The sequence below is a fragment of the Nyctibius grandis genome, chromosome 4, assembly GCF_013368605.1.
Source record: "Nyctibius grandis isolate bNycGra1 chromosome 4, bNycGra1.pri, whole genome shotgun sequence".
In the NCBI taxonomy this organism is placed as follows: domain Eukaryota; kingdom Metazoa; phylum Chordata; class Aves; order Nyctibiiformes; family Nyctibiidae; genus Nyctibius; species Nyctibius grandis.
Window position 1 is genome coordinate 96012124 of NC_090661.1, and position 13477 is coordinate 96025600.

Genomic DNA, 13477 nt, shown 5'->3' on the forward strand with positions numbered 1-13477 from the left:
CAGGATGAAGCATGTTTTTCATCCAACACACATACTCTGGCAAAAATGTGCTTCTCCCCAAGGCCTTACATTTCATACCCGTGCAAAGGAGTACGTAATTGTCATCAACATTTCTTTGATATGATCTCTTAAATCTCTGTGTTCTTCCATGGTTACATAAGGAGAACAGACAGGAATTACAAGCATGTATACTGAAAGAACTGCACAAAGGCCAGCGGGCAGAAATATGCACAATATTATGAAGTTTCTATTACAGAGAGGGAAACTGAGGCAAGAAATACCTTTAGAAACGAAACACAGCATTATGCATATGTTGACGGTACGAACAAGAATAAAGGCTATGGATAATTACCAGTTACGTGCCCTTTAATCCCAAGACAATTTGAAGCTGGAAAATCAGGATTTAATTATTTTCTTTATGCACTAAACTTCAATATTATTTAATTGCCATAATAAACTGGGTAAGAGATTATGCTTTCAAATAACACCACAATTATTATAGAACAATATAGCTATTAAGATAACGTCTCAGAAGCAAAATTGCTGATTCTGGTCTAACTATTACAATAATGTACAACAGCAGTAGTGTAAAATATATGCAGAATTTCTGGTAATAAATATCCAGCTATACATTTTGCATTGAGAGAGCATTAACTCTCATGGAGCTGGTGACACTGTGAATACAAAGTATCCAAACCAAGGAGTGATTTTTTCTTTGGGTACAGAACATCTCCTTTTCAGAAAGTTGCCATAAAGCTTTTTAAAGACTGCTTTTGGTACTTTCCATCAAAGCCTTGAATGTCTTTTACATTCTTGTTTTCCTAATCCTTACAACTGCACAAGTTCTATACAGCAAACCACCATTTCATTACAGTTTCAACAGCAGCAGCTATAAAAACTTTGCTCCACATGAAACATATTGCACACAGTGCTTTGTAGCATCATTCTCCACAAAAACTGAGAGTGCATCTAAAACTTTCAATATGAATGCAAAAAGCACACGTTGTGATGTGCATTCCCACATTTTTCTACTAGTCATTTATGTGTTACTGTAAATAAACAGGTTTCCATAATCTGCTGTGTTGCCTAGATGCTGAGGTAATGACTACTGTAAAAGGTAGTCACAGGAATCTGACTGGGAAGGCATTCCAGACAGTAACACACTGAATCTATAACCAACCTTTCATGTATTTTTACTCTATCACCATCTGACATCATCTCATTGCTTTTTGGGAAATAGAACCACACTCTGCAGTCAACTTATTGTTTTACCATACACAGGTGAACTGCCATATCTCAAACACTGAGTCTGCCAAGCAATGCTTGGTTCCTCAGGGTTTATGAGGTCTTTTAAAATCTTGTCTATCATCACAGAAGTCTTTATACTAGTCATATACTCAAGCTTCGCCAGGGGAGGTTCAGGTTGGGCATTAGGAAGAATTTCTTTTCAGAAAGGGTTATTAGACATTGGGATAGGCTGCCCAGGGAGGTGGTGGACTCACCATCTCTGGATGTATTTAAGAAAAGACTGGACATGGCACTTAGTGTCATGGTCTAGTTGACAGGGTGGTGTCAGGGCAACGGTTGGACTTGATGATCCCTGAGGTCTCTTCCAACCTGGTTGATTCTTTGATTCTGTGATTTAGAAATACACTCTGCAGTTGACTGAGAAGAAACAGCTCAGTTTCAGACTAGTAAGACAGTGGAAATACAGTAATGACCCCAGATTAAAAAAAAAAAAAAGGAAAGAAAAAGTCTGTGTAGAGAGTCTGTTCTGAACAAATTTACAGTAACACTTTACTCACTGCAACAGGCTCAATGCTCTATTACTTTGAGATCTAAGGGGCTGCCATAATACCTGAAGTCATATGGGTCACTTTGTGCTCCAGCAAATTACTGAAAACTTTTACAGGTGTCATTTTATAACACAAATTCCAACATTTCACATTGATCTCATTTTAACTGTCTTTTTGTTGAACTACCAGGTAGGATGCCTGCTCCGTTTTGAAGCATCTATCATATTAGAAAAAAATGTGTTTCTCAATTTATGACCACTTGTTTACTGAAAGCTGTTACAGACATTCAGCGCTTTCAACTGACAGAATACTAGAAACAAAGGACACGCAGGTAAAACGCTGCTCCTCTCAATATTTAGGCAGCAAAAGCCAGAGCTGAGATAAGACTTGATTTCAGTGCTAATCAGGTTGCTGCTATTAGGGCAGAAGTTACAGGACATGCAAAGCCTGAGTAACTGACAGTCTCTGGAAATGTTATCACTACATTAAGGGTCAGCCTCAGTAGCAGAAAATTTATTTACAGCTCTCATTTCATATCCCTTCATCTCTTATATCAGAAGCTAAACCACCTCCTCATGAGCTCCCTTTTACTTCCCCCGCTAACCACTGGCGGTCTGTCACCGAAATGCCCGGTCCCACCAGATGGTGCTGTGTGAAAACATTCTTCATCACAGACTGCCAGAAAAACAAGACTGGGATTTAATTGAACAAGAGAAATTATGAGAAACTTTTCAAAGCAATTCCTTTCCATTGCAATAAAGAAGAAAGTCTTGTGCTGTGTCTTCTCACTTTCTATGGCTGAAGAATACAATTTTCTCGTAGCTCATTCCCTGCAATTAAGGTTTGTCTCCACTACTGGATTAACTTTGGTGGTTCTTGCAAATCTCCCCTGGACACCCAGAAATATTTCTTAGCGGAGTTTGACGATATTTATTTTTTTTTTTTTAAATCATGATGAAGGACATTTCTAGGGTACAAACTTAAGCTCAGGCTCCCCTTTTATTTAACACTACCACATATACACACTTTGCAAGGAGAATACAGGTTAAATCACTCAAAGTCTGCAAATCCCTGCCGTAACTAAACATGTCACCCCCTCTACTTTTTAAAGATGATGGTGACTGATGAATGATGTACCAAGATTGGTATCACTCAATTACCACAACACAAACACAAAGTAAGAGATCACTCGACCCCTGATGGGCTTGTGTTCTCATTAGGGCAAGGGAAGGGAGGAGAAACAGGTACAAAGAGGTGAGGTAACTTGCCCAAGGTGATAGAAGTCAGGAGTAGCATTGGGTGGAAAACCCAGATCCTCTGAAAAGGCGGCGAAAGGTCTTTTGTTCCCAGAACAAATTTCTGTAGTCACCAGAAATTAATTGTTTTAATGCTGGTGAAAATACAGGGTTAGAAAACCCCAAAGGCTTTTACTTATTCCCAGAACAAGCATAACGGCAGACAGCTTCCTTCATATTGCTTTATCAGCTTGCAACATACTGCTTTGTGCGTGAGAAGCTTCCTTTTAAGGATTAACAAATAGTTCACCTTCTCTGGGTGAGATTAGTTCCTCCTCTGTGACTAACAAGAGACTTGTGTTTGTAGAGGGTTTTGTGGAATGGGTCAGGCCTGTTGGAACTGGTCAGAGGTCACCAATGCATCTCACAGTGGTTTTGAATCAGATGTCAGCTGGATTCACTACCAACGTAAATTAGAGGGGGGAAATTCTGTAGTATTCTGACCTGTTAATCTCTTATTTTATTCCTGAGCTGAACAGTCTCCTGAATTTCCAACTCATGTTATAATTTAAAAGACTAATCCTATAAAACATTCAAGAACAAAGTAGAAAAACTGAGGCAGCTCTGATCTGGTGGTGGGCAGAACACTTTGCTAAGAGAGCAGATTATCAGTCACTGATTGGGTATCTTCAGATCACTGGTGCCTGAATGATTTACTGTACTTCCTTTTTCCCCAGATCATGTTCATACTCAATTCAGTTACAGTCAGTAAAGTCATTGAGATTGCAAGGAAGTAAATCCATTTCCATGTCCACTTAGATTTGCATTCAGGAAGTCTGATTTACAGTCAGGTGGTATTACATGACAAAACCTGCTTCACGATCTGCACTGGAACCATATCAATAGTAATTGCATCTATGGAAGTTCACCTGAGAAAAGTGGAGGACCCTACAACCTGGAAGATCTCTTTAAAAACAAATTTAAGAGAATGAATTAGATGTTTTTTTCTGTTTACAAGAATCCTTACTAAATGTCAGCAGTGTAAAATGTGAGGCAGGTATTCCCATACTGCAACTAACGTGCTTTCCCAGGTGGAAGAGCAATTCATCCTGACCTAGCTCAGATTTTATCCAGTATCTCTGGCAAAGTGCTCTGGAAATGTATTTCCCTTCAATATGTGTGAGAGAAAGCATCCTGCTGCCCTTAATCCTTTTAATGCCACAGAACATCACGATATTCCTCATACTCTGTTTTGAATATCAGTGCTCTACAGCACACCACCAGGTTGGCTTTTGCCTCACGTTCTGGACTTTGCTGTACCCAAAGACTAGGATATCCATGTGAATTATGAGAATGTACATGCAGGCAGGCTGGAAACTTCCCCCCTCCTACTCCTCTGCCAGTGGCTGGTGTTCATGTAGGTGTTTAATTGTGTGTTTAATTGTGCAGTTTTGCACATGAGGCCTCATCGTGATTGTTCCCATTAAACCCAGATCAAACAGACAAAAAGCACTTTGAACAGCAGCAGCAACAATACCAAGGAGTGTCAATTAGAAACTGTTTCAAAGGAGGATAGAAGTGAAGCAGGCTTTGAATAAAGCTTAGAGCAGAATGGGTTGCTTGTCGGTTCATTACCTCTCCAAGACTCTGTCTCTCCTGTCTGTCCTCGTAGGCGGAAGTGTAGAATGGCTCATAAGTAATTAGGTCTGGACGTTCAATGTCATAAATGGCCTTGACTTTGGGAATGGCTGCTAAATCCTTGTAATCAAGGATCTCATTGTCTACTTTTGCCTGAAGGTCAAAGACAGAAGATAAATTAACTTACACAAATGCACTGATAATTTCTGCTTTATACAATTTATGATTTTTGTGTATTTGTTGTCACACTGTTGCTACGGAAAACCCTTTTTGGCACTCTACATGCGAAGTGATTTCTTCTTGTTCTTCTCCAGTAGGCCTCCTCTGCAAAAGCACAGTGTTTTCTCAGTTTAGGAAAGAAAGAACATGGCATATATAGATGTAATACAAAAGTTTCTTAGCTCCAAAAGCAAGCTGGAAACTTCAGCTCTGGAAATAGCTCATTTTGTAGCCTCAGGCAAGTATTTTCACCTTTCTGCTCTTGTTTTCCCATATGTAAAATGTGTGATAACATCAACTTAGTTTGCCGACTACAGAGACTATGAGAGGATTCCATGCAGAAGACCACAGACAGAAAGGCAACCTATAACTGTGCACACAAGAGGAAATACAACTTATTATAAGGAAATAAAAAGCAAGCAGGACCATTTGTCAGGACTGAGTATCAAAACTCCCAACCGAAACCATTATATTGCACTCGTCACTCAACCTATACCCAAGCTTCTGACTAAGGCATATGTTGCTTACTAACTGCATACTACATAGTACTATCAGTGACTATTTTTTCCACTAAAACTGCAAAGAGCTCTTAACTGGTTAAAAAATTGAAGTAGGAAATCAGTTACAAAGACAGCTGAACCCATCAAAAGGAGCCAGAAAGAGGCCTTACATACAGTTTAGATAGCTAGTATCTTTCCTTACTTAAAAGAAGACTTGTTAAAAAAATCATCATACATTCTTACCTCCTTACAGAAATATATTTGATGATTAAAACTGAAAGAGAATATTCAAATTGGTTTTCAACTCTTCTACTAGATATTTTAGTTATTCATAGTAGGCTGCACAAGGAAATGAGGCTGATATGTTTCTACTCACATTCAGTTCCGTTCTTCCTGAGTACTAGTACCTAATATTTTCAGATTTAATTGCATTTGCCTTCCCAAGCTCTCCTAACAACCACTGGTCTTGGTGGTTCTTAAGCAATACTGAAAATTAGAAACAATACAAAACATTTTTTGATAGAGAAGTAAGGTTTGGAATTGTTCACTTTCTAAAAATAGCTTCAAATCTGTTTAGTTTTGACTCACCAGATATAACAAAATACCGTAAGCCAATTTAACCCTTAAAATACATAGGTATATTAATGTATGTTATTTCTGTAATATTTTTACCACTGTCTGTTAATGAGCTGCAAATATGTTTGGATATTCTTAATCCAATATAAATTACCACAGATATTTTTGTAGACCCCTGTTGATATTACCAGTAGAATGACAGTTCTCCAGGACATGTTCTGTGTTTTGCTCTTTGTGGTATGAACATTATTAATATATCAGCTAATTTTTGTTGTTGTTGTTGAAATGCACTGAGGAACTAGTATTAAACTCAGGACTTGAGATTTGTAATTTTGGTAATTTTTCTGCATTATTACACATGTAACCAATAGATTTCTGTGTCACACACTACACTTTCACCTATATAATCTTAAGCATATCTATAAAATCAGTGATTCAGCATTATGCATAGGTAACAGAAAAGAAAGTTTGCCCTGTAGTCTGCCTCTTCTTCCCAGCACACCTTCATCTTTGCTCCCTTCATAATGGACTTTCTCTCACTAGCTTGTCTGCTTGTGATTTTCTTCCTTAGCTGTTATCTTCCACTTCCACCTTGGCTTTTGTGCAGGTTATCTGAGAGCATGTTTTATATGAGGATAAAGGTTATATGAACTTTCAAGGAACAGGACTGTTAAATGGATATGAGTTTTTGGAAGTGTAGGTTATACGCATGTAAATACAGCAAGTTTGAGAAGGCTGAGCTGTTCTGTTATTCACCCAAGTACATCTGAGTCGATATTCTTCTTCCTTAGAACCAGATTAGTACAGCCACAAAAGATGACTTTTTTTTCACCCTATGGACTTCTCTGCCTAGAAAAAAAAATGTACTGACATTTACAACACTGAAAATCCTGGAAAAGTGGTATGAAAAGAGGAGAAAACCATTATTCCTTTGAAAATTTTGGGCCAACCTTCTGCTAATGTATTTCCACTTTTAATTTCTAAGGTCAAAAGTTACCAATAATGAGGCCAAGAAGTTAAAGAGATCCTCTAAAATAATAAAAGAGGAGGCTTGATTACTGAAGGCATCATATTAAACTCTGCATCTCAGGTAGCCACAAATAAAATAGTCTATCAATAACTTTACATTTTCAGCACTGTTAGTTTAGTAACAGAAGGATGCTTAATATAATTTTCGTTCTTAAATAAAAACCACCTTTCCTTCCACAACCAAAACATCTGACTTCTGAAACAGAAGGTGTTGTATCAGCCAGGCTGACCCTCTTCCCCATGTCCTGCAAGTGCAGACAGCAGATCTCTCAAGAACTGCATATCGAGGTGCACAGATCTCCTCACATAACCCCTAACTAAGTCAAATGACCTGTCTGCCTTTTGTTCCTCTTCACTTCACCAGGTGACTTCAACAGATTTACTGCATGTTTCCAAGGGAAACGTGACCTGGAAAAGGCCTACCCTGCTCTTGAAATTCTGTAGTTATAAAAGCTACATCTGTCATGGTGAGAATTTTAACAATTCAACCACTAGAATGAAGGCATTAGCATCAGTGTATTTATTTCAGCATGGAGTATTTCATGTGCAAGCAAGGGATCGGCAGCTTATTTACCTGAAGGAATACTTACATAGATAGTGTGGCCTGGAGAGCCAGGTATACTGGAACCTGGTCTGGAATAAATGCTTTCTGATGATGTTCTTGTAGGCTGAAAAACAAAAAGTAACTTTTCAGACCAACCTCAAGCCATTGACATTGGTAATTTTGGTTTTAAGTGAAGAAATCTGCATACATCTTGAAATTAACTGAATTTAGGAAAAAATATTAACACAAATGCAAGCATTCTGGCAAATTTCACAATCTTGTGAGGCAAGTGGGCTTTTTTTTTTTGGTAGGGGGAAGGAGTGCTGTGAGAGGGGAAGGAGGTTTTCTAAACCATACAATGTAAAAGACTGACGACAACAATGAACAAAACCAAACAACATCTGCCAGAGACACTGCAAGGAGCCATACAAAGTACAATCCAGGATAGTCCTGCTGGTCATTTTATCAAAACGTTAGTTCACAAACAGCTAGAGGTATCAGCAGCTCAGCAAACAAAACTGTTGGGAGGAGCACAGCACACACGTTATCACTTCCCAGATATTCAATCACTGGATTTCCATTATGAATACAGAACCGAATTCAGCCCTTCCAAGTAGAAGGACGAGAAATTCTCAGCTTGGAGCTGTTCCCTACATCTGCAGCACAATCTAGATGCAACATGAAAGCTAAACTGCTGATTGAAATTTCATGATTCTCCATACTGCAGAAGTCCTGATGTTTAAGGACAATGTCCTGCAAACTGAAATTCATGAGAACAGTCACACCCCTACAGAGCGAGTGCTGTTACACATTTAGTGGATTTTCCAACACTTCATCAGGACTAAACAGACACTGATTCCCTGGGGGAAGTTTTGTGAGAGAAGACAGATTAACTTATCACTGAGATGTGGGGATCCTGAAAACTTGACGAATTTGAAAAACATCTATTCAATCAAAAGTCACCCAGGCTATTATCATAGAATCACAGAATTGTTTTGGTTGGAAAGGACCTTTAAGATCATCGAGTCCAACCATTAACCTAACACTACCAAGTCAACCACTAAACCATGTTCCTAAGCACCCCATCTACTCATCTTTTAAATACCTCCAGGGATGGTGACTCCACCACTTCCCTGGTCAGCCTGTTCCACTGCTTGATAACCCTTTCGGTGAAGAAATTTTTCCTGATATCCAGTCTAAACCTCCCCTGGCACAACTTGAGGCCGTTTCCTCTTGTCCTTGTTACATGGGAGGAGAGATTAACACCCACCTCGCTACAACCTCCTTTCAGGTACTTATAGACAGCAATAAGGCCTCCCCTCAGCATCCTTTTCTCTAGACTAAACAACTCCAATTCCCTCAGACACTCCCCATAAGACTTGTTCTCCAGACCCTTCACCAGCTTCGTTGCCCTTCTTTGGACTCTCTCCAGCACCTTGATGTCTTTCTTGTTGTGAGGGGCCCAAAACTGAACACAGTTTTCAAGGTGTGGCAATTACCCTAAATTTGGCATGCAGCAGGCACACAAAGGTAGTCAACGATATCCCACTTGCAACTGAGAAACCATGAACAATTTTTGCTCCCTAATTGACTGCAAAGAACCAAATCCCACCACGAAGCAATGCATCAGCAGATGACTCTGACGACACTAGTGCAGTGGGATACTTCAAAGTCACTGAAAATTAAATCTTGGTAAATAGTCCTTACCTTGTCAGCTCGTGACATTGAACTAAGGGACGTTCAGGCACACACTGAAAAGAAACAAGGCTTGACAGCCTGGCTCGCTGATTTTGCTTAGGAAATATCTGGAGTGATCACAACAAAGCTACTGGACCTTTCTTATCTCTCAGCATACATTTCCTGAAAGGATCATTCAATAGACCTCAGAGTCTTTCTACCTTTTATTTCATAGCCAGGAAAGCTATTGGAACCATCTGTATAAAAAATGCTGGAGACCAGTCATGGATCATACAGCAGGCTTTCTCTGACTTCATTTGTGGAAATGAAATCACCGCATTCAGGAAGGGTCAGAGGAATAAAAGGCTTTGAACGTGTTCCACCAAAAAACGTGAACATTCAGATCAAACAGAGAGCATATGTGGCCGTGGACTGACACAGTCACAAGTCCTCTCCTGAGCGTGTCTGAGAACACTTTCTCAGCTGGACCTTTATATTTTTCTTTCCTTTTCTCCCTGTAGCTCCAAATTCCTACATCCCAAAAGGGAACAGAAATTTCTCAGCTGCCCTTAAGCTCCTCCCATGACACAATCAAAGCAAAAAAACCCAATAACAACCATTTGTTTCATGGAAATGTTACAAGAATTAAGCCAGAAAATCTAGCTGTTGTTGAGAAACACTTAATTCCCCCTTCCATTCTGCCATTTCACACCACTGTCTGCTTGAGTGGAGACACATGTAACATGTTGCTGCAGTTGCTATGGAAAACAATTATTTTCATTACAACATCGGGAAGAGTATTAAGTAGTTGAGGTACTGTTAGGGGTGTCTCTGTTACCTTTGGCTTTTGGCAGACATACTTTAAGACTTTTGTCTGCTCAATTCTCCCTGTTGCAGGAAAACAAGAGTTACAGACAGTTACGGCTTCTTCCCACCTGGCAGACCCTCTGGGTTCCTCTTCACTCTGGACCTTTTATAATCACTTCAAAAACCAAGAAATTCTCAGCCCTCGGTCCATCTCCTTAGTCTCATCTCTTAGTGTCACTGCTAAAAACCTTTTCAGCAAAGGAAAATTCACGTGTGTTTATCACTGCAGTGAATTTACTACATAAAGTTAGACGCCTTAAGAAGATAGTTTCAGCCATATCCTGCTAACAACTTTCTTAGGTGTTCTTAACCCTGGAGTACAAAAGCAGTTGTCAGATGGACTGGCAAGTTGTAGCACCTGTTCTTCTTTTCCTCACTGTGTTTCTGCTCCAGGCTCCTCGTTACCATCCCATGAACACAGCCATAAGCCAGGTATGACACCTTTTAAAACCAGTTTTTTATTTTCTGTAATTCTTCCTGCATACACCAACTTTCCCTTCTGTCTATTGCAAAGCTCCACATTCCCTGGGCAGGACTCCATCCTGCCAGCCACTGCCTGAGCACACACTGTTCCTCTCCTGAGGAACTTAATCCAAGCAGACCTGGAACTCTGTGGCTCCTCTATTCGCTCCCAGTCCTGTATCTTGTTTAAGTTTACGACATACCCCTGAAGACAGCACATGAAAAAGAGCACTTCTACATCTCCTCTCACCCTTCCTACCTCACTTTGCCCTATTTATTGTTTTGAATTACACAGGCTGTTTCCATCACAGATGGCTAACTATTTCCTACTCTGCTGCTCCCATATGGTCTGGAATCCTTCACAGCTTTGCACTTTTCCCTAAAGACAATTGCACTGCACTTAAAAACACTTGTGCTGCTTGCCTTAACAAACATACACTAAAGATTCCTTGATATAAGCTGTTCCTCTGGCATACTTGTAGTTGCTATGATTGGCTCCTCTCCTAAGAGACCTACAATAGCTCCTGACTGAAAATCTGTGACAGGGTACAGATTTTATTAGATTGTACATTAGAGTTTCATTAGCAGTTGAGAATCTCTGACCCTGTGTACCATTGTTGTGACTTTGTATCCTAAACAGGTGGCCAGAGACACACTGGAGGTCAAGTTCTCTATTGATGTAACTGCAATAGAGTGTAAATTCCACCCTAGAGGAGAGCTGATCAGAGCACAGGTGAAACAGGAATAGTGGCTCTCCCTGATTTAACCTTTAACCTTCAGTGGAGATATCTCGTGAGCATCTCTTGCACACATTATTGGAAGAAGACAGGTAAAGAAATTAGAGGAAACATCCTTTAATACGAATGTATTAATTCAGAGGTATTCCCTTCCATCACAATAGCCCTGTGACACTTGTACTACACTCCCAGCAACAAAACATGTTAAGCTGCCTTACTTCTTCTACAAACAGATCTGGAACACTCTTTATATGATTGCTCTTGTTCTTGAAGGATTCAAATAGAGCTTTTCATAATGCTACCTTTGTGCAGAGAAATTTCAAGCAAACTTCTATGAAGAACTACAACTAATCTTTTTTTCTTTTCTTGTGGTGCATGGCCTTTCTCCACATTTTCTGACAGTAAAAGAGTCATCTGTTTTTTTCTTTCCTCTTCCACCCAAATGGATGTAACAGTAGTAAATATATCAATATGGGATGTCTGTACCAGATACAGGAGGTCTATAAAGTATATGAAAAAAATCAATAGAAATTCAGTCAATTAAAATTCATGCATGTCATTAAAGAAGCCAAAGGAAAGGACCAGATCACAAAGCACCTAAAGTATCTGCAAGACTTTCTCAGTATTTCCCACTTTATCACAGACTTCTTATGTTTTTGTTCTTCATTCCATGCATTTGTCTTAAATGTAAAAGTTCTTCACCAACTTCATTTGCAGATTGGCAGAGGTAACACCAACTGTCATGCTCATCCTATTAGGTTCACTGTGAATTTAAACGCTCAATTATTGTATCACCCATGCATATGCCCCAAATTGATTAACTTGTTATTTTAATATTAGTTTGCAAAGCTTAAGATGTTCATCTGCATTTACCTCAGTTTGTCATGTCATCATGCATGGCACATCATCTAAATAAATAACTTAAAAAAAAATCCACGCTAGAGCCATTCACATCATCCAGATGCTGCTACAATGTGGTGGCTCTGGCTTTCTCAAGGACAGATGTTCAGAATCATGCTCTATAGAAACTTACAAGTGCAGGCAACCAGATCAAAACTGATCCCAAGAACATCTGGCCAAACAGATGCGCTATTGTTTAACAAAGGCATCGTCAGCATTGTTTACAGTACCTGCCTTAGTTTTTTGATAGAGTTCATTATGCAAGGCGGTGATAATAGCTGCAGAAGAATTAATATGTTTTCACTTAATAACATTCAACATTATAGCTTAAGAAAATTCTCTAAACCTCAGAAGCTACTTTAAGTGAAGCATGTTTATAAATAAACAAATAGAAGATTAAGATGTAATTTATTCTACTAGGCAGACACAATTTTGCAATAGCAAGGAATTTGGCTTTCTCAGTACAACACTTGCTACTCTGACTACCTGCTTCATCAACTGCAAGGTTTCACAGTCATTTAGGACTTGGAACCAGAGTTCATTAAACACAGGCTTCCAATGGATTTCAGTAATTTTCAGTGGTCGTGTACAAGACCAATAAAGTACCTCAGTGTTACAGCATTCTTTGTGCCTGTCCACTAGTTTAACTGTACCCTCCTCCTTACAGAAGTGTTTCTTTCAAATGTACGCATTCATTATTTCTCTGACTAAAAAATCTACACTATGCATCAAGCCAAAAAATTGTGAACAGGTTTAGTTCAAACTCACACAGACACACGTTAATAGGTTACAACTAATTTTTCTTCCCCTTCTAGACAGAAAGGCCAGAGAGGAGAATGAATTTTCAGCACATAATCATTGAAGGCATGTTGCTACCAAAGAAACTTTTACAAGACTACTCATGCAAAGGTAGCCTTCACTAAGAGTAAGTTAAGTGGAAAGCAGAACAACATAAAGTGGGAAGTCCAGAACATACTGAATTCAACAGCAAACTTCTCAGAGAATTCACAGGATTTCACCCTACCATTTTCAACCTACAGTTTTCATGCAAATTCAAGCCTTTGGCCTATCTTTACAGCAACTGCAATGATAGCATCTTTGTGTCTACTCTGCAGAAGAACACTTGAAGCCAAAATCTGCCTTGAATTACACTTCGTATAATCGGCATGTAAATCTAAACAGAATTTAATACTGACCAAATTTACACAAGAGGATATTCATCTGACCTTAAGCTATTTGTACCCTACACAGTCTACGAAGCATGAAAGAGAACATACCTTTATTTTGACATGGGCTG

The 13477-nt window shown here is 39.2% G+C and overlaps 1 protein-coding gene across 9 annotated transcripts in view; it reads right to left on the minus strand.

The window, feature by feature from the left end:
- Window positions 1-13477, minus strand: part of ABLIM1 (actin binding LIM protein 1) — a 210759-nt gene that overhangs the window by 35476 nt on the left and 161806 nt on the right. For all 9 annotated transcript variants that reach the window (XM_068400205.1, XM_068400198.1, XM_068400199.1 and 6 more), the window contains 2 exons: window positions 7584-7661; window positions 4667-4822 (listed from right to left, as the gene is read on the minus strand). In XM_068400205.1, the coding sequence (XP_068256306.1) occupies window positions 4667-4822; window positions 7584-7661 (234 nt within the window). The remainder of the gene's footprint in view (window positions 1-4666; window positions 4823-7583; window positions 7662-13477) is intronic.